This window comes from Arachis duranensis, chromosome 6 (assembly GCF_000817695.3).
Source record: "Arachis duranensis cultivar V14167 chromosome 6, aradu.V14167.gnm2.J7QH, whole genome shotgun sequence".
Taxonomy (NCBI): Eukaryota; Viridiplantae; Streptophyta; class Magnoliopsida; order Fabales; family Fabaceae; genus Arachis; species Arachis duranensis.
The window spans coordinates 34,617,438-34,636,011 of record NC_029777.3 but is presented as its reverse complement, the minus strand read 5'-3'; the positions used below and the strand labels follow the sequence as shown (position 1 = coordinate 34,636,011).

General features: G+C 39.6%; 1 protein-coding gene across 1 annotated transcript; it reads right to left on the bottom strand.

The window, feature by feature from the left end:
* Nucleotides 1-2,106: 2,106 nt before the first annotated feature.
* On the bottom strand, nt 2,107-2,505 carry LOC107493550 (uncharacterized). Its single transcript, XM_016114637.1, has one exon. The coding sequence runs from the start codon at nt 2,503-2,505 to the stop codon at nt 2,107-2,109; it is 399 nt and encodes a 132-aa protein (XP_015970123.1).
* Nucleotides 2,506-18,574: the final 16,069 nt, after the last annotated feature.

Genomic DNA, 18,574 nt, shown 5'->3' with positions numbered 1-18,574 from the left:
TTTATTGGCATGCCTGAAAAGGCATGAGTAGCATAGATCAAGCATTAATTACGAAAAATGTATTATCACTCGTAACAAACGAACAATCATGTTTGTATTGACAATTATAATTAATTAATAAAATAATATAAGAATTTTGTGAAAAACAGGCATTAGAGTAGAAGAATAGAATATTTAAGAATGCACAATGCCATACGGGCTTTTTCACAAACACTTAGTATGCATGTTTAACATGATAAGGAAAGAATTAAATTGGAACATGCAAGCATCCCAAAAATAATTAATATTAATTGTCAAATAACTCCATAATAATAATCACAAGAAATTAGAAGAAAGTAGTTACCCAAATAGGTTTATAGCACCAAGTAAAATAATACAAAGATAAATAAATAAAAGAAGAAGAAAAAGAAAATAGAAAGAGAGAACCTTGAGAAGAATGTGATAAAGAGAGAAGTAATAGAGGATGGGGGATGAAAAAGAAGTAAGAGGGGAAGAAGAAGAAGATAGAAAAGATAGAGAGAAGAAGAAGAAGATAGAAGAAGAAAGAAGGAAGAAGAAATTAGGATTAGAAAAGAAAAGATATGAAAAGAGGTGGCGTAGGGATCTGGTGGTGTTGCGCAAATGACGCGCACGCGTGGTCCACATATTCGCGTGGGTTGCACGGAGAGGTATGCGACGCATAAGCGTCAGTCATGCGTTCGCGTGACCGTGTTTGTGCTACTAGCGCAAGGGCATCGTGGTGCTCACACAACCCTCTGATTGTTTTGGGATATGTGCCAAAATGTCATATGACGCGCGCGCATCAAGCACGCGCACACGTGGAAGCATATAGTTTGAAAATGACGCGCAAGCATCAGGGACACGTACGCGTGATGCAATTTGTGCCTTGGGCACACTTCAAGCACGAAGCCAGCCCAACTTTCGGCCAATACACCTTTTACATCGAATTCGCAAGGTCACGCGTGCGCGTCATTGACGCGTACGTGTTGCACGAAATTGTAATCATCAACAATGGCGCCAAAGACTTGGTGCTCTCAAACGTGAATCACACTTTGTCACAACTCCACACAACTAACCAGCAAGTGCACTGGGTCATCCAAGTAATACCTTACGTGAGTAAGGGTCGATCCCAAGGAGATTGTCGGCTTGAAGCAAGCTATAGTCATCTTGTAAATCTCAGTCAGGCAGATTCAAATGGTTATGGAGTTTTAATGATTAAAAAGATATATAAAACATAAGGAGAAGATAGAGATACTTATGTAATTCATTGGTGAGAATTTTAGATAAGTGCATAGAGATGCTTTGTTCCTGTTGAATCTCTGCTTTCCTACTGCCTTCATCCAATCCTTCATACTCCTTTTCATGGCAAGCTGTATGTTGGGTTTCACTGGCGTCAATGGCTACCTCTCATCCTCTAAGTGAAAAAGGTCCTCTACGGTTTCCCGCATGGCTAATCAACTGTCGGTTATCGATCATGTTGGAATAGGATTTACTATCCTTTTGCGTCTGTCACTACGCCCAACACTCGCGAGTTTGAAGCTCGTCACAGTCATCCCTTCCCGGATCCTACTCTGAATACCACAGACAAGGTTTAGACTTTCCGGATCTTAGGAATGGCCGCCAATAATTCTAGCTTATACCACGAAGACTTTGATCTCACAGAATGGAAGGCTCGGTTGTCAGGCGAGGCAACCATGCGTCGTGGACTAGGAATCCAAGAGATACACGCTCAATCTTAAGTAGAACGGAAGTGGTTGTCAGGTACGCGTTCATAAGTGAGAATGATGATGAGTGTCACGAATCATCACATTCATCATGTTGAAGTGTAGCGAATATCTTAGAACAAGAATAAGCTAAATTGAATAGAAAATAGTAGTAATTGCATTAATACTCGAGGAACAGCAGAGCTCTACGTTTTTGTTTTTGTTTTTTTATTTTTTGTATGCAGGATGCAGTATGCAGCTAATTATGCAGAAATTATGAATGGCTGCTGAGAAACGCAAAATAAAATAAATCTAAGAATTAAAAATGAAAGATCGTACCATGGTGGGTTGTCTCCCACCTAGCACTTTTCTTTAACGTCCTTAAGTTGGACGGTCCACTAGCTCAGTCTTCTGCTGTGGTTGGATCCTCTAAGAGAAAGATCTCCAGCTCCTTGCTTTTCTTCATCTTCTCACCATGATATAGCTTAAGGCGATGTCCATTTACCTTGATGAATTTGGAGCTTGAAGGATGACTTAGGTGAAAGACTCTGTATGGCTCTGCCTTCTCTACTCTATAGGGACCTTCCCATCTTGATCTCAGCTTGCCTGGCATAAGCCTCAGTCTAGAATTGTAAAGGAGAACCAATTCCCCTGGTCTGAACTCTCTCCTTTTAATGTGCTTGTCATTCACAGCCTTCATCTTCTCTTTGTATAGCCTGGAGTTATCATATGCTTCTAGGCGAAGGTTCTCTAATTCTTGTAGTTGCATCTTCCTTTCAGCTCTGGCCCTCTCAAATCCCATGTTGATTTCTCTTACCGCCCAGAATGCCTTGAGCTCTACCTCTACTGGGAGGTGACAGGCCTTTCCATAAACTAAACAGAAGGGGCTCATCCCGATTGGTATCTTGTACGCTGTCCGATATGCCCAGAGCGCATCTTGTAGCCTGGTGCTCCAGTCCTTCCTATGAGGCTTGACTATCTTCTCCAAGATACACTTTATCTCTTTGTTAGACACCTCTACTTGTATGTTAGTCTGCGGGTAGTAAACAGTTGCTACGTTGTGAATACTGCCATGCTTCGTCAGTAGAGCGGTCAATCTCCTGTTATAAAAATGGGTGCCTTGATCACTCGCGATTGCTCGTGGTGATCCAAAGTGAAAGATGATATGGTTTCTAACAAAAGAGACAACAGTGTTAGCATCATTAGTACGGGTGAGAATGACTTCCACCCATTTAGAAACTTAATCTACAGCTAACAAAAGATAGACAAAACCGCTAGAGCTTGGAAATGGACCCATGAAGTCAATACCCCAAACATAAAAAATCTCACAGAACAACATAATTTGTTGGGGCATCTCATCCCTCCTGGATATATTACCAAACCTCTGGCATGGGGGACAAGATTTACAGAAGGCAACAACATCTGTAAAAAGAGTGGGCCACCAGAATCCACAATCTAAAATTATTCTAGCTGTTCTTTGAGGGCCAAAATGTCCACCACTCTCAGAGGAGTGGCAAGTCTCTAAAAAGGACTGAAATTATGATTGAGGCACACACCTTCTAATTACCTGGTCAGCACCATACCTCCATAAATATGGATCATCCCAAATATAATATTTGGACTCGCTTATCAGCTTATCCCTCTGATGCTTAGTAAAATTGGGAGGGAAGGTATGACTAACTAGATAATTAGCCACAGGTGCATACCAAGGAACTACTTCAGATAATGCATGCAAGCTATCAAATGAAAAAGCATCATTGATAGGAGTGGAGTTATGCTTGATGTGTGGTGTGGGATTTATAACCCACAAACTAACCGTCAAGTGCACCAGGTCGTACCAAGTAATACCTCAGGTGAGTGAGGGTCGATCCCACGAGGATTGATAGACTAAGAAACAATTGTTAAATGATTTACTTAGTAAGGCAAGAAGAAAATGGTTTTGAGATTTTCAAAAGGTTTAAAAAGTGACTTCAAATTATCAGAAGGCAGCAAGTAATTAAGTTGAGAATAAAATATGGGAGAAAATACTTAAGGCTTTAGAGATATCTATTTTTCCGGATTGATTTTTCTGATTAATTTATTTTAATCATGTAAGATTTAATTTATGGCAAACTATATGTGACTATACCCTAATTCCTTAGACCTTTCTAATCTCCCCTAAAATTCATCAACTGCCAATTCCTTGGTCAATTAATTCCAATTAGAGGGTGATGATCAAATTCCAGTTTATATGCCACAAAAACTCTAATTACCCAAAAATAAATGGATTATATGTCAGGTGATGACAGGTCATCATATACCCATTTTCAAGCTAATTTCACTTGTTTTACTAGTCTTTATGCACTTTCTTGCATCCTAAGTAAGTAATTTGGAATGAAAATGCATAACTTCTTTAAATCAAACAACCACCATTAAATTGATGCTAAATCATGAGGTTTGAGCTAAAATTAATTGATTTTTAATGAATTATAAACCTTATGAGTTTAGAGATAATTTGATTGGTTGTTTTGGTTTCTTGTAGGTGAAGAAAGGAAGAAAAGAAGAAAAACGTGGCTTAAGAAGTGTGGCCAAGAAATGAGAAGTGTGGTGCAACATAGAAGGAGGAGGCAAACACTGCCCTCCACAAGAGCACACTGCCCTCCAGGAGAGCAGCATATTGAACCAAGCCTTGAAAAGCATGACTGCCCTGCCCACAACAAGGGCGAAGCACAATTTGATTCCAAGGACCAAAGGAAGCAAAAACTCTGCCCTGCCCTCCTCAAGAGCAATATCGGGCTTCATCCAAGAATAATTCAAAGGAAATTGCTTCCTAGTGTTTCCTATAGGTTTCGAACCCAAGAACAAAGAGGAAAGGAGTAGCGCTCAACCACAAGGAAAACAAGCAAAAATTGGCTTGCTTTCAATCTCCAAGAATCGAACACGGCACCATGAGGAAGCAAGGAACTAGGCGTTACTTTGTTGCCAAGAAAACCAAGGAAAAAGGAGCAACATGTGCCTCCACCGAGTTTCAAACGTGGGACTTCACCATTGGCACATTGCCCTGCCCTCCACAAGGGCAAGGCAGCATTTCTTGGTGCATGGCGCAGCATTTTGGCACGGCCAGGACTTGAGCACTCGGCCAGCAGCATGCACGCACGGGCAGCACTTGGCGCACCATGGCAACTCTGCCCTGCCCTCCATAAGGGCAGGGTAGCATCCTGTAGTATCACACGCAGCACGAGCACGCAATGAGGCTTCATCACACAATTTCCTGCTCTGCCCTCCACAAGGGCAGGGCAGCCTCCTAGAAGCTACTTTCTCATGAGCTGAAAATTGGATTAAAAATCCAATTTAATTCATTTTTTCACCAAATTAAAAGCCCATCCAAATTTCAAAATCCAAGAATAGAAAGTGTATAAATAGGAGATAGTTTGATGTAAAAAAAAAAGACCCTTCTTTTGATTTTTGAATTTTTACATTTTGAAACTTCATCTTCTCTGAGAGCTTTGAACTGAGATTTGAGTGAATTGGGAAGGAGAATTGATCTCTCTTCTTCCTTGTTCTTGCTTGAGCATTTTTACTTTTCTTGTTTGAATCTTGGATGTGAAGAATTGAGGAATTTCTGTCTCAATCTCCATTTAAGATCTCTTTGATTACCTCACTGCATAATTGAGTTGAATCCAATTTCCTTTACTGTGTCCTCTTTAATTTCTTGTTAATTGCTTTGTGAATTTGGATCTGGGAAGGCAATTGAGATCTAGACTTTGCTATCTAGTCTCTGGAGTCCTGAGATCCCATTTTCCTTTTGGTTCTTCTGTGAACCCCTGCTGCAATTTAATTTCCCTTTCTATTTGAGACCTAACAGAACTCAAATCATCTCTTGCTTTGATAATTGTTGCAATTTAATTTCCCTTGCTTGAATTCTGAAAACCCAATCCTCAAATCCCTTTTCCATTCAAGCAATTTATATTTCTTGCACTTTAAGTTACTGCAATTTACATTTCTTGCACTTTAAGTTTCAGTCATTTAATTTCTTGTTCTTTAAGATTCAGCTCTTTTACTTTCAGTTCTCTTTAATTTCTGCAATTCTTCCCTCCCCCTGTATATTTTCTATCATTTACTTACTATTGGATACAAAATCACTCAACCAAAACTTGATTCGCTTGACTAAATCAACCAATAAACTAAAATTGCTCAATCCTTCAATCCCTGTGGGATCGACCTCACTCCCGTGTGTTTTATTACTTGATGCGACCCGGTACACTTGCTGGTGAGTTTTGTGTTGGATCGTTTTCCACACATCAAGTTTTTGGCGCCGTTGCTGGGGATTGAAATAGATTGACAATGATTAAGTGAAGTGGAGATCTAGATCAAGCACTTTTTCTTTATTTTTAACTAACACACTAACTGTTTGAATTATTGCTTAAACTAACTAAAACTTCATTCTAGCAATAGATTGAAGTTTCACTGGTTTTCTGGATCTGTGTGTTTCTTGTTGTGTGTTTGTAAGTCAGGTACAGGAAGAGCTTTCCCTATTCTCTCTGAAATTGACCAAAGAACTCTTCGAAGAATAAGAAGAGCTGAAAGAGGGAAGAACGTTATTGGAGAGGAAGAATCTGTGGAGGAATTCCAAGAAATGGAAGGAGATCCATCAAATCTCAATCAACCAGAAGGAGGGGCCAATAATAACCCACAACAAAGAAGAGTACTGGCTTCCTACACATTTGCAAATGCTAGACATTGTGGGAGTAGCATTCTTACCCCTAATGTCAATGCAAACAACTTTGAACTAAAGCCACAACTCATCACATTGGTCCAAAACAACTGCTCTTTTGGAGGAGGGCCATTGGAGGACCCGAATCAACATCTATCTACCTTCTTGAGGATTTGTGACACTGTCAAAACCAATGGTGTGCCTCCTGACAGTTACAAGTTACTGCTCTTTCCATTCTCTCTCAGGGACAAAGCCACTCAATGGCTAGAAACATTTCCAAAGGAGAGCATAAACACTTGGGATGATTTGGTGAGCAAGTTTCTTGCCAAATTTTATCCCCCTCAAAGGATCATAAGATTGAAGACTGAGGTGCAGACATTCACTCAAATGGATGCTGAAAATTTATATGAAGCATGGGAAAGATATAAGGCTCTGCTGAGGAAGTGTCCACCAGAGATGTTCACTGAGTGGGATAAGTTGCAGAACTTCTATGAAGGACTTACTCTGAAAGCTCAAGAGGAACTTGATCACTCAGCTGGAGGATTATTGCAATTGATGAAAACTACAGAGGAAGCTCAGAACCTCATTGATATGGTGGCTAACAACCAATATTTCTTTGCTCACCAAAGGCAACGCCAACCGTCACAGAGGAAAGGAGTGTTAGAATTAGAAGGAGTGGATACAATTTTGGCCCAACACAAAGTGATGCAGCAACAGATTCAGCAACAATTTGAGCAAATGGCCAAGAGAATTGATAACCTTCAGGTTGCATCAGTGAGTGCCACAAGCCAACCATCAACTCCTTGGGGGCAGAATGAAGAGAACCAAGAAGAACAACAACAAGAGCACTATATGAACAACCAAAATTCTGGATCAAATGAAGTGTATGGTGACACCTACAATCCATCCTGGAAAAACCACGCAAACCTTAGATGGGGAGACAATCACAACCAAAACCAACAACCATGGCAAAGAAACTCAGCTCAAAACACTCCAAGAAACAACCAAAATCATAACCAGCAGCCAACTAACCAAAACTTTTACAGAAAACCCCAAAATAATTACCCCAACTCTAACCATTATCCACCCAATAACCAACCAACTAACCAAAACACTTACCATCATCCATCAACACCCCAAAACCAACCAATCTCATAAGACTCTCAGAGGATTACTAATCTAGAGCTGCTCATGGAGAAGACGATGAAGAACCAAGAATTGACAACAAAGAACCAAGAAGCTTCCATGAAGAACCTAGAAAGGCAGATTGGACAAATCTCCAAGCAGATTTCTATTGAGAGACCTTCAAGCTCACTACCAAGTGATACCATTCCTAATCCAAAAGAAGAATGCAAAGCTGTGAAATTAAGGAGTGAAAAGACATTGGTGGATGGCACCAAAGGGGCAACCAAGAAATTTACGGAGAGTGACAAAGAACCAACAAAGGAAGATGGAGCTAACAACAAGGACATAACAAGCAAGAATGTCCCAAAAAAGCTCACAGAAGAGAACAACCAACCACAGAATTTAAAGAAGGGAAAGCAGATCATGGAAGAACCAAATCCAAAACAGCAGCAAGTGGAGAAGAGTCTTACACCTCCACTACCCTATCCACAGAGATTCCAAAAAGAAGCAAAGGATCAACATTTCCACAAATTCCTTGAGACTTTCAAGAAGCTGGAAATGAACATACCTTTGGCTGAGGTATTGGAGCAAATGCCTCTATATGCCAAGTTCTTAAAGGAGCTCATCAATAAGAAAAGGAGTTGGAATGAGAAGGAGACTATAATACTCAGTGAAGAATGCAGTGCACTAATCAAAAAAGGGCTCCCTCCTAAGCTTGAAGATCCTGGAGGTTTCTTCCTACCTTGCATTATTGGAAGTCTATTCATCAACAAGGGGATGTGTGACTTAGGAGCTAGTATAAATCTAATTCCATCTTCTTTAGTGAAAAAGCTTGGCATAGGAGAGGTGAAACCAATACAGATGTCCTTGGAATTGGTGGACCAATCAGTGGTATATCCTAAAGGGTTGATTGAGAACCTTTTAGTTAAGGTTGACAAGTTCATCTTTCCTGCAGACTTTGTGATTCTAGATTCAGCAGAGAATGAGAATGACTCCATAATACTTGGTCGACCATTTTTGGCCACTACTAGAGCCATTGTAGATATAGAGCAGGGAGAGCTAACCCTCCGGATGCATGAGAAAAGCATCACCTTGAGAGTGTTTCCAGAATCACGAAGTAATGAAGAAACAAGCAAGACAATTAGTGACTATCTTCCAAGGCGAGCAACCAACAAAACAGTGGAACAGAAAAATGAGCAGCTGCAAGGAGGGGAATGAATTCAAAAGGAGGCCGGGATGATAAACAAAAAGGGAGGTATCACAACTCGAGTCACTGTCAAAGGAGACAGATCAACAAGAAAGAAAAAGAAGAAAAACAAGAAGAAGGCTTACAAAGGGTGGAAGAATAAAAAAATCCCAACTGAAGGATTTTCCAAATGTGACAAAGTACAATTAGTATATCAGCAGCTGGGAACAGAAGATCATTACACTGTCAACCAAGTACTCTCTCTTGAGCACATTGAAATTGAGCATCAAGGCACATAGAGAAAGCTTACAGTGAGAGGGGACAAGCTGAGACATCACCAGTATCAACCACCTTAAAGGGAGTTCAATGTCAAGCTAGTGACAATAAAAGAGCGCTTCATGGGAGGCAACCCATGATTTAAGATTCTTGTCCTGCCTTTCATTCAATAAGTTGTGATTACCTGAGAATGATTTTGAACCTTTATATAAATACATACATTGTTTTGAAGCACATGTCAGACTTCTAAGTTTGGTGTGCCTTAAGGCACACCCAAATTTTTTTTTCAAAAAAAAAAAAAGAGGGTTATTCTTAGAACATATGCATAGTCCTTTTTGATGAAGCATATGACCAAACACTAAGTTTGGTGTCTGCATGTGTAATAATGTTCAGAAGATCATTTCCTACTTATGGAATCAAAATCATACAGAAGGGGATCATGCATCATTATATTTTGAATTTAAAAAAAAGGAAACAAAAACAATTTTCTTCTTTATTGCAAATCACTTGCCAACGTATAAATTAATGATTTTAAGACTAGCTGTTTTGGTTTATTTAGGAGAAAGAGATTGAGACAAATACAAGGAGGGGCCACGGCTAGGACAAGCTAAGTGAGGAGTGGTCACATGTGCCTAGAAAAGTGTGCTCCTTGGGAAGCAGAATCTGCATGCATGCATCATCGAACACCTAAATGCATGCAACCAATGAGAAGAGAATCCTCGTCAAAGCTTCAACAATGCATGCAGACCGTTCAATCCATGAACCTTCTGTATGATCAACTCAATCTCAACCTTTCATGAGCACCAACGAACTCCTTCCTCATTCATTATGGTTTTGTTAGAAAGTTTGAAGGATTTGCCTATAAATAGCCGTTAGCACTAAATGGCTTACACATTCATACAAACCACCTTCACTTGTAAACCATAATCTCCTCTACTCCCAAAATTAAAGCCAACAATTCCCTTCTCTTGCACAACAAAACCGAGCATCATCCCAAACACAACACATTTTTCCTCTACTCCCACTTTTCCCTTCTTCTCACCTCAAATCTAATGGCCTCCTCAAGTTCAAAAAGAAGGCCGGGAAAGGAACCGATGGTGACCAAGCCTCCATCATATGATGCAGGAAAATTTAGGTCCCAATTCCATGAAGGGAGATATCATAGGTTCATGAAGACAAAGAATGTCATTTATGAGAAGGCCTTGAGTTGAAGGACGGGGAATACCCCATCATGAGGCAAATCACTAAAGAAAGAAGGTGGGAACTTTTATGTGCTCCTCTTATTGACATCAGTGCAGTCATGATCAGGGAATTCTATGCAAATGCTGTAAAAGAGAACAAAGATAGTGTCCCCTATACGAGTTATGTCAGAGGAGTTGAAGTGAATTTCAGTCCAGCAGCCATCACAAGGGCCCTAAAGTTGAGAACCATAACTTATGCAGAGCCTAGTTATGAGACCAGATTGCAGATAGAAAACAATCCTGATGAGATCTTGCAAGGGTTATGTATGGAAAACACAGACTGGGAAAGAGATTCAAAAGGGATCCCAAGCCACTTGAAAAGAATAAATCTCACTCCTGTGGCCAAGGGATGGTATGAAATAGTAAGGAGATTTATCCTTCCTACTGGAAACGCTTCTTGGGTCACAATCAAACGAGCACTCTTGACATACTGCATCCTACATGGAGGTGAAATCAACCTCGCACAACTCATATCCAACAGTATTCAAGAGATGGCCAACAGCAGAAGCAAATCAAGTGGTCTTGGCCATCCAAGTACAATTCTCAGACTGTGCAATAAAGCTGGAGTAATCTTTGAAGATGAGGACACAGAAAAAGTGAAAAAAGGGAAAGGAATCACCAAGAGGAGCATGGAAGGGTTGAATGAAGAAGATGATCAAGAGGGAGTGGTAGCTCCTAGACAAAGAAGACCTCAAAGAGAGGGAGAACAAGAGCAAGCTCATGGTGCCATAGGCATGAGCCAGCTACAAAGAGCAATTGAAGAGCTATCTCAACAACTCATGCAAACTCAACAAGAGCAAAATCAAGGGCGCCAAGAGCAATATCTAGAGCCCCATCCAGAGTTTCGGGAGCAATATGTGAGGGATAAAGAGGAGCGAGAAGCTTGGCAGCGTCAAATGGAGGAGAGGCAAGAGAGCTGGCAACAACAGATGATGACTCAACAGCAAGAATTTCACACAAAGATTCTTGAAGGACAAAGGGAGCAATACAAAGAATTCAAAGAATCATATGATAAGCTGTACTTTAGTCAAGCTAAAGCAGGGGAATATAGTCACAACCTATATCAATGGAAGAATATTCATCACACCATGGGAGAAGTTAGATATGCGCAAAGAATGGAGAGTGATGAAAACATACAAGCAAGGTTGGAGTACTTGACCCATAATTTGCCAACACTCAATCCACAGATCAAGCCATTTGAGCAATGCCCTGAATTTGAAGCCAAGCAGCAAGCAAGGTCTCATCACTATACGGAGGTAACACTTAACAGATTGGAAGAAGTTGGGCTCTCAGGACTCTTAGATTCTATCTGGGATAGAAGATGTCCTGGTGAAGAAATCTGAGACTATTCCAAGCTAGGGAAGAGAAAGAAGAAAAAGGGAGAATCAAGCAGCAGCCACAACCATTAGAAGGTGGCAAAGTTCTTTCATACTTCTAATAAGGAGAAGCATGTCTGAAACATGATATGCCTCCACTGTTTATTTCCTTTTTATTTCATTTTCTTGTACTTTTCCTTATTCAATAAGTAGCTAGAGAAATGATCTGCATAATGCTTGTCATCCATCACCTAGCTGAATTTTGTTTTGTTTCCCATATGCTTGAATAAAAGAGAAATGTTTGAATTAGAAAGTAAATATCCAATGTTGCATAAGTTGGAATGGAAGTTAATGGTGGTATATGTGTTTGATTAAATGCATAACTCATGAAATAATTGCTGCATAATGTCATTTTCATTGAAGTGTGAGCTAGCTTGCTGTTATAAAGGTTCCTATCAGTGAAGAAAAATCCCTTGAGAGCAAAAATAAAACAGAAAGAAAAGGAAGTAGAAAAAGCCAATGTGGCAAGAAAAACAAAGAATAAAGGCTGGACACCAATAGCTTGGACCCTAGGACACATGCCTGTGGTGTTCTTGTACTAGGATATGCTTGGATAAGTAAATTCTGAGGGGTATTTCAAAACCCGGTCACTTAGATCAACTGATTTGGGATGGCCAATTGAAAGTCCACAATAAAGAGCAACCTAGATACAGAACATTTAGTTATCCAAGGAGATGCCGGGCATCAATGATCCTAGGAAGAAATAGTGAGCCATGTGTCTGTGGTGGAAAGATGTTGAGTAAAAATAAAGCCAAAGGCTACTACTGCAACATTAAACACCAAGCCTTCAAAGAATAATAAGCTTGTTAAGCAGAATGAGAAAAGAAAAGTTAACAAGGGAGCAAGTAAAGAGTAAACCTTATAACAGCAAGCTTAGTAAACCTTTGAGGAAAACTGTATATTATGTAACAGCAAACAATAACTTGAGTTGTCATTGTCTGCATAAAAACTCCATGAATCAAATTCTGCTATATGCCTAATAAGGATATGTTTTCATTTCTTGTTCATTTCATTTTCTCTTAGTTTTGATGCTTGCTTGGGGATAAGCAAGAATTAAGTTTGGTGTTGTGATGACAGGTCATCATATACCCATTTTTCAAGCTAATTTCACTTGTTTTACTAGTCTTTATGCACTTTCTTGCATCCTAAGTAAGTAATTTGGAATGAAAATGCATAACTTCTTTAAATCAAATAACCACCATTAAATTGATGCTAAATCATGAGGTTTGAGCTAAAATTAATTGACCATTGGCACATTGCCCTGCCCTCCACAAGGGCAGGGCAGCATTTCTTGGTGCATGGCACAGCATTTTGGCACAGCCAGGACTTGAGCACTCGGCCACCAGCATGCACGCACGAGAAGCACTTGGCGCACCATGGCAACTTTGCCTTGCCCTCCACAAGGGCAGGGCAGCATCCTGTAGCATCACACGCAGCACGAGCACGCAATGAGGCTTCATCACACAATTTCCTGCTCTGCCCTCCACAAGGGCAGGGCAGCCTCCTGGAAGCTACTTTCTCATGGGCTGAAAATTGGATTAAAAATCCAATTTAATTCATTTCTTCACCAAATCAAAAGCCCATCCAAATTCCAAAATCCAAGAAAAGAAAGTGTATAAATAGGAGATAGCTTGATGTAAAAAAAAAGACCCTTCTTTTGATTTTTGAATTTTTACATTTTGAAACTATATCTTCTCTGAGAGCTTTGAACTGAGATTTGAGAGAATTGGAAAGGAGAATTGATCTCTCTTCTTCCTTGTTCTTGCTTGAGCATTTTTAATTTTCTTGTTTGAATCTTGGATGTGAAGAATTGAGGAATTTCTGTCTCAATCTCCATTTAAGATCTCTTTGATTACCTCATTGTATAATTGAGTTGAATCCAATTTCCTTTACTGTGTCATCTTTAATTTCTTGTTAATTGCTTTGTGAATTTGGATCTGGGAAGGCAATTGGGATCTAGACTTTGCTATCTAGTCTCTGGAGTCCTGAGATCCCATTTTCCTTTTGGTTCTTCTGTGAACCCCTGCTGCAATTTAATTTCCCTTTCTGTTTGAGATCTAACAGAACTCAAATCATCTCTTGCTTTGATAATTATTGCAATTTAATTTCCCTTGCTTGAATTCTGAAAACCCAGTCCTCAAATCCCTTTTCCATTCAAGCAATTTATATTTCTTGCACTTTAAGTTATTGCAATTTACATTTCTTGCACTTTAAGTTTCAGTCATTTAATTTCTTGTTCTTTAAGATTCAGCTCTTTTACTTTCAGTTCTCTTTAATTTCTGCAATTCTTCCCTCCCCCTGTACATTTTCTGTCATTTACTTACTGTTGGATACAAAATCACTCAACCAAAACTTGATTCGCTTGACTAAATCAACCACTAAACTAAAATTGCTCAATCCTTCAATCCCTGTGGGATCGACCTCACTCCCGTGAGTTTTATTACTTGATGCGACCCGGTACACTTGCCGGTGAGTTTTGTGTTGGATCGTTTTCCACACATCATCAGGTATCCCGGTAAGTCCAGATAATTAAAATTTAGGAGAATGTGTTTTCAAGCTGTTGTTCAAGTAAAGAGCTTTTCCAAGTTATACAAGAACTCAAATAGAAAGAGGGTCATACTTCCGTTCCACCTAAATTCATAAGATAAAGAGCGAAAACAATTCTTAAATTATAAATCCATACATGAATTAAAATAGAAAAAGCAATAAAATCAATCCACACAAATAGACAGAGCTCCTAACCTTAACAATGGAGGATTAGTTGCTCATGGTTCAGAGAGAAAATAAGGATTCAGGTAAAATGCACTGAGTTCCAATCTGATGGATTCAAAAGTTAACTAATTCCAAATCCTTTTATATCTAATCCTAATAAATTTAAAATCTACTTTCTAAAACTAAAAAATATATTTTCCTATTTTAAAATTAAATTTAAATCAGAATTAATTATGGGAATCAGCAAGTCTTCAATTGATGGATGGGGACCACTTGATTCCTTTACTTTGCAGCCTCTGATCTGTGTTTTATAGGCTAAAAACTGGGTCAAAAGCAGCCCAAAAATCACCCCCAGCATTTTTTGCACGTGGCGCATGTCACGCATACGCGTCAGTCACGCGTACGCGTCGTTAGTCTTTTTCGCGTGTCACGCGTACGCGTCAGGTATGCACACACGTCGCCATGCAAATCTTCAATTCACGCGTACGCGTCAGCCACGCGCACGCGTCGCCATGGAAAGCTCCAAATCACGCGCACGTGTCAAGTACACGCACGTGTCACTCCTCGCTAGTTTTCTCCTTCGATTCTTGTGCTGCAGAAACTCCATCAAATCCGGCTGAATGCTACCTAAAATAAACAGAATTGCACAAGACTCAAAGTAGCATCCATAGTGGTTAAAAGATAATTAATTCTTGATTAAACTCAACAATTTAAGTGCAAATTCACTACTAAAAGATAAGAAAGATGCTCACGCATCACAACACCAAACTTGAAGTGTTGCTTGTCTTCAAGCAACCAAAACTAATATAGGCTTAAGATGTGAATTTTCATGAGAACGAGAGTTCGATTAAGCTTATGTCTCTTCTTATAGTGGGGTTTATAACTGCAATCCTGAATAGTTTTGGCATCTCACTCTCCATTGAATCAGAAGAATGTTACTGTCATTCGGAATTAGAATCCAGATAATATTATGAATTCTCTGATCTTTTTACATTTCAGTTTAATCCTTGAACACAGCAAAATTTACTTTAATTTATTTTTCTTTGGTGCTTTGCACCTTGAGCCTAGCCGTGACTTTAAATATTTTTTCTCAAGGGTTACTTGACACAGAAACACCACAAGCACTTAACTAGGGAACTCTCTTTGAGTTCTGATTTTTCTTTCAGTTACTCCCAGACAGTGGTGCTCAAAGCCTTTGGCATACTCTGTTAAACGCACTTGGTCTCGACTCTAAGTGTTCTGTCTCAAGGATTACTTGACACAATCACACCACAAGCATATGACTAGGGAAACAACTCTTTGAGCTTTTAATCATGTCTGACCTCCCTAGTCATGGATGCTCAGAGCCTTGGACCTTGCTTTTATTATTAATTATTTTTTTCTTTTGCTGTTTCTTTTGCTTCAAGGGTTAAACTTTTATTTATTTCAGAGAAGTCATAATAATTCTCTAAATTCCTGTTCCTTATACATCAACATCCCTTGATTCAAATTCAAATATGCACTGTTCATATCATGCATTCAAAAATCACAAATAATACTACCACATTTAAGTAAATAAGACTACTCTTAAATATAACTCAATTTCTCATGCAATGCATCACTTCTTTTTCTTTTGAATTCAAGCTTTAGTGAGTAATACATGAGACAATTTTTTTATCATATTACTAAAGATCATGCAAGCAATCAAAGTAACAAAAAATAGAAGATAACATAATAAGAATGGAGGAGAAATAGAATGAAAGAAACTCAACCACCTCAATTATGCTGGTGGTCATCTCATTCCTTCATGAAGAACATTCTTCTCCCTTTGGTGCTAGACAGAAAAGCCATAAGCGAAGCGTCAACACCAAACTTAAAGGTTTGCTTGTCCTCAAGCAAAGAAGAACTACAAACAGTGAGAGACATAAAAGAAATTAATATGATGAAAAAAGAATAAAAAGATAAAAGAACAAGAGAGAATTAAGATTTGGGAGGTGGATGATTTGAAAGCAGGCGCTGAGGTGGTTCAATTGGGCGTCGCATGCGATGCGTACGCGTGTGGCACGCGTACGCATGGACGGCCAAAATGGGAAAATGACGCGAATGCATCAGAGACACGTCTGTGTGGTGGGGCTTGTGCGCCCAGCATAATTTCAGCCCCACACCAGCACAACTCTCTAGCTAAAACACCTTTTACACTGATTTTATTCATCCACGCGTGCGCGTGCTTGACGCGTACGCGTGGAGTGCCAAATCGCAATTGACGTGCACGCGTCATGGACGCGTACGCGTGAGACAATTTGTGCGCAAGGCACACTTCCTTCGCCACTCCCGTGCAACTCTCTGTTCACTTTTATTTTTCACGCACACACATATGACGCGTAAGCGCCAGCGACGCTTGCGCGTCGTGTGCTGGTTTTTTTTTTTGTGAAATATTCAGTTTCTGCTTCTAAAATAGCGTATCATCAGTAAAATAGTGAAAACGCAATAAAAATCAAATAAGTAAGAAAACTACTACTACGAAAAACAACTAAGGATACAAAGTTATCGGGTTGTCTCCTGACAAACGCTTCTTTAACGTCACTAGCTTCACGGTCAGCTCCTCTAAGGAGGAGGATCATAGGGGCTCAACTCTTCACCCCTAACTTTGAACTTCTTTAATGTGTCTCCATAACATAGCTCAATATGCTCCAGAGAGAGGATTCTGGTTACTGTATAAATCCACTTTGGATTGCTAGTCAACACCACTTTCATTCCTGGGGAGAAACCTTTAGTGGGGATCTTTTTGTTTCTCCATCCTTTGGGTACTTTCTTTTTAGGACCATGTTCCTTGGTGGATGATGCATTCCCAACACCAATCTTAGATTTGATGTCAGGAGGAATTTTATTGATTGTTACCAAGGGAGGTTTGAGCTGCAGATTCTGATGTGCATCATCAGGGGGTTTTTGAAGGGTTCGATCAATGAGCTCAGTCTGCATGCCCCTCTCTTCTTCACCTGCTGAATGTACATCTTTGAAGACATGAAAGACTAGTTGCTCATCATGCACTCTAGAATTATAGAGGCATTCTCATCCTCCCTTATGTCAAGAATCACAAAATCTGCTGGGAGGAAGAACTTACCTACTTTGACCAAGATATTCTCCACTACTCCGTATGCAGGCTTCGTATATTTGTCTGCCATCTGTAATGCTATCTTTGTGGGTTGTGCCTCTTGGATTTGCAACCTGTTCTTCATGGACAAGGGCATCAAATTGATGCTTGCTCCCAGATCACATAATGCTTTCTCAAATGTGGTGCTCTGATGAGCGGATATTTTATACGCTTTTTGAGGGTAATTTCATGTAGATTTTAGTATGTTTTAGTTAGTTTATATTATATTTTTATTAGTTTTTAGTTAAAATTCACTTTTCTGGACTTTACTATGAGTTTTTGTGTTTTTCTGTGATTTCAGGTATTTTCTGGCTGAAATTGAGGGACTTGAGCAAAAATCTGATTCAGAGACTGAAAAGGACTGCAGATGCTGTTGGATTCTGACCTCCTTGCACTCGAAGTGGATTTTCTAGAGTTACAGAAGCCCAATTGGCGCGCTCTCAATGGCGTTGGAAAGTATACATCCTGGGCTTTCCAACAATGTATAATAGTCCAAACTGGTGTTCCAAATCAGCTCAAAAATGCCCGGCGTTAAATGCCAGAACTGGCACAAGAATGGGAGTTAAACGCCCAAACTGGCACAAAAGCTGGCGTTTAACTCCAAGAAGAGTCTCTACACGAAATGCTTCAATGCTCAGCCCAAGCACACACCAAGTGGGCCCAAAAGTGGATTTTTCTGTCATTTACTCATTTCTGTAAACCTTAGGCTACTAGTTCTTTATAAATAAAACCTTTTGCTATTGTATTTTCATCTTGGGATCTTAGATCATCTTTAGATCTTTGAATCTTTTGATCCTTGATCATTTGGAGTCTTTTGATCATGTATTGGGAGGCTGGCCATTCGGCCATGTCTAGACCTTGTTCTTATGTATTTTCAACGCTGGAGTTTCTACACACCATAGATTAAGGTGTGGAGCTCTGCTGCACCTCGAGTATTAATGCAATTACTATTGTTCTTCTATTCAATTCAGCTTGTTCTTATTCCAAGATATTCATTTGTACCCAAGAACATGATGAATGTGATGATTATGTGACGCTCATCATCATTCTCACTTATGAACGAGTGCCTGACAACCACCTCCGTTCTACAAGCAAACAAGGCTTGAATGTTTATCTCTTGGATTCTTTAACC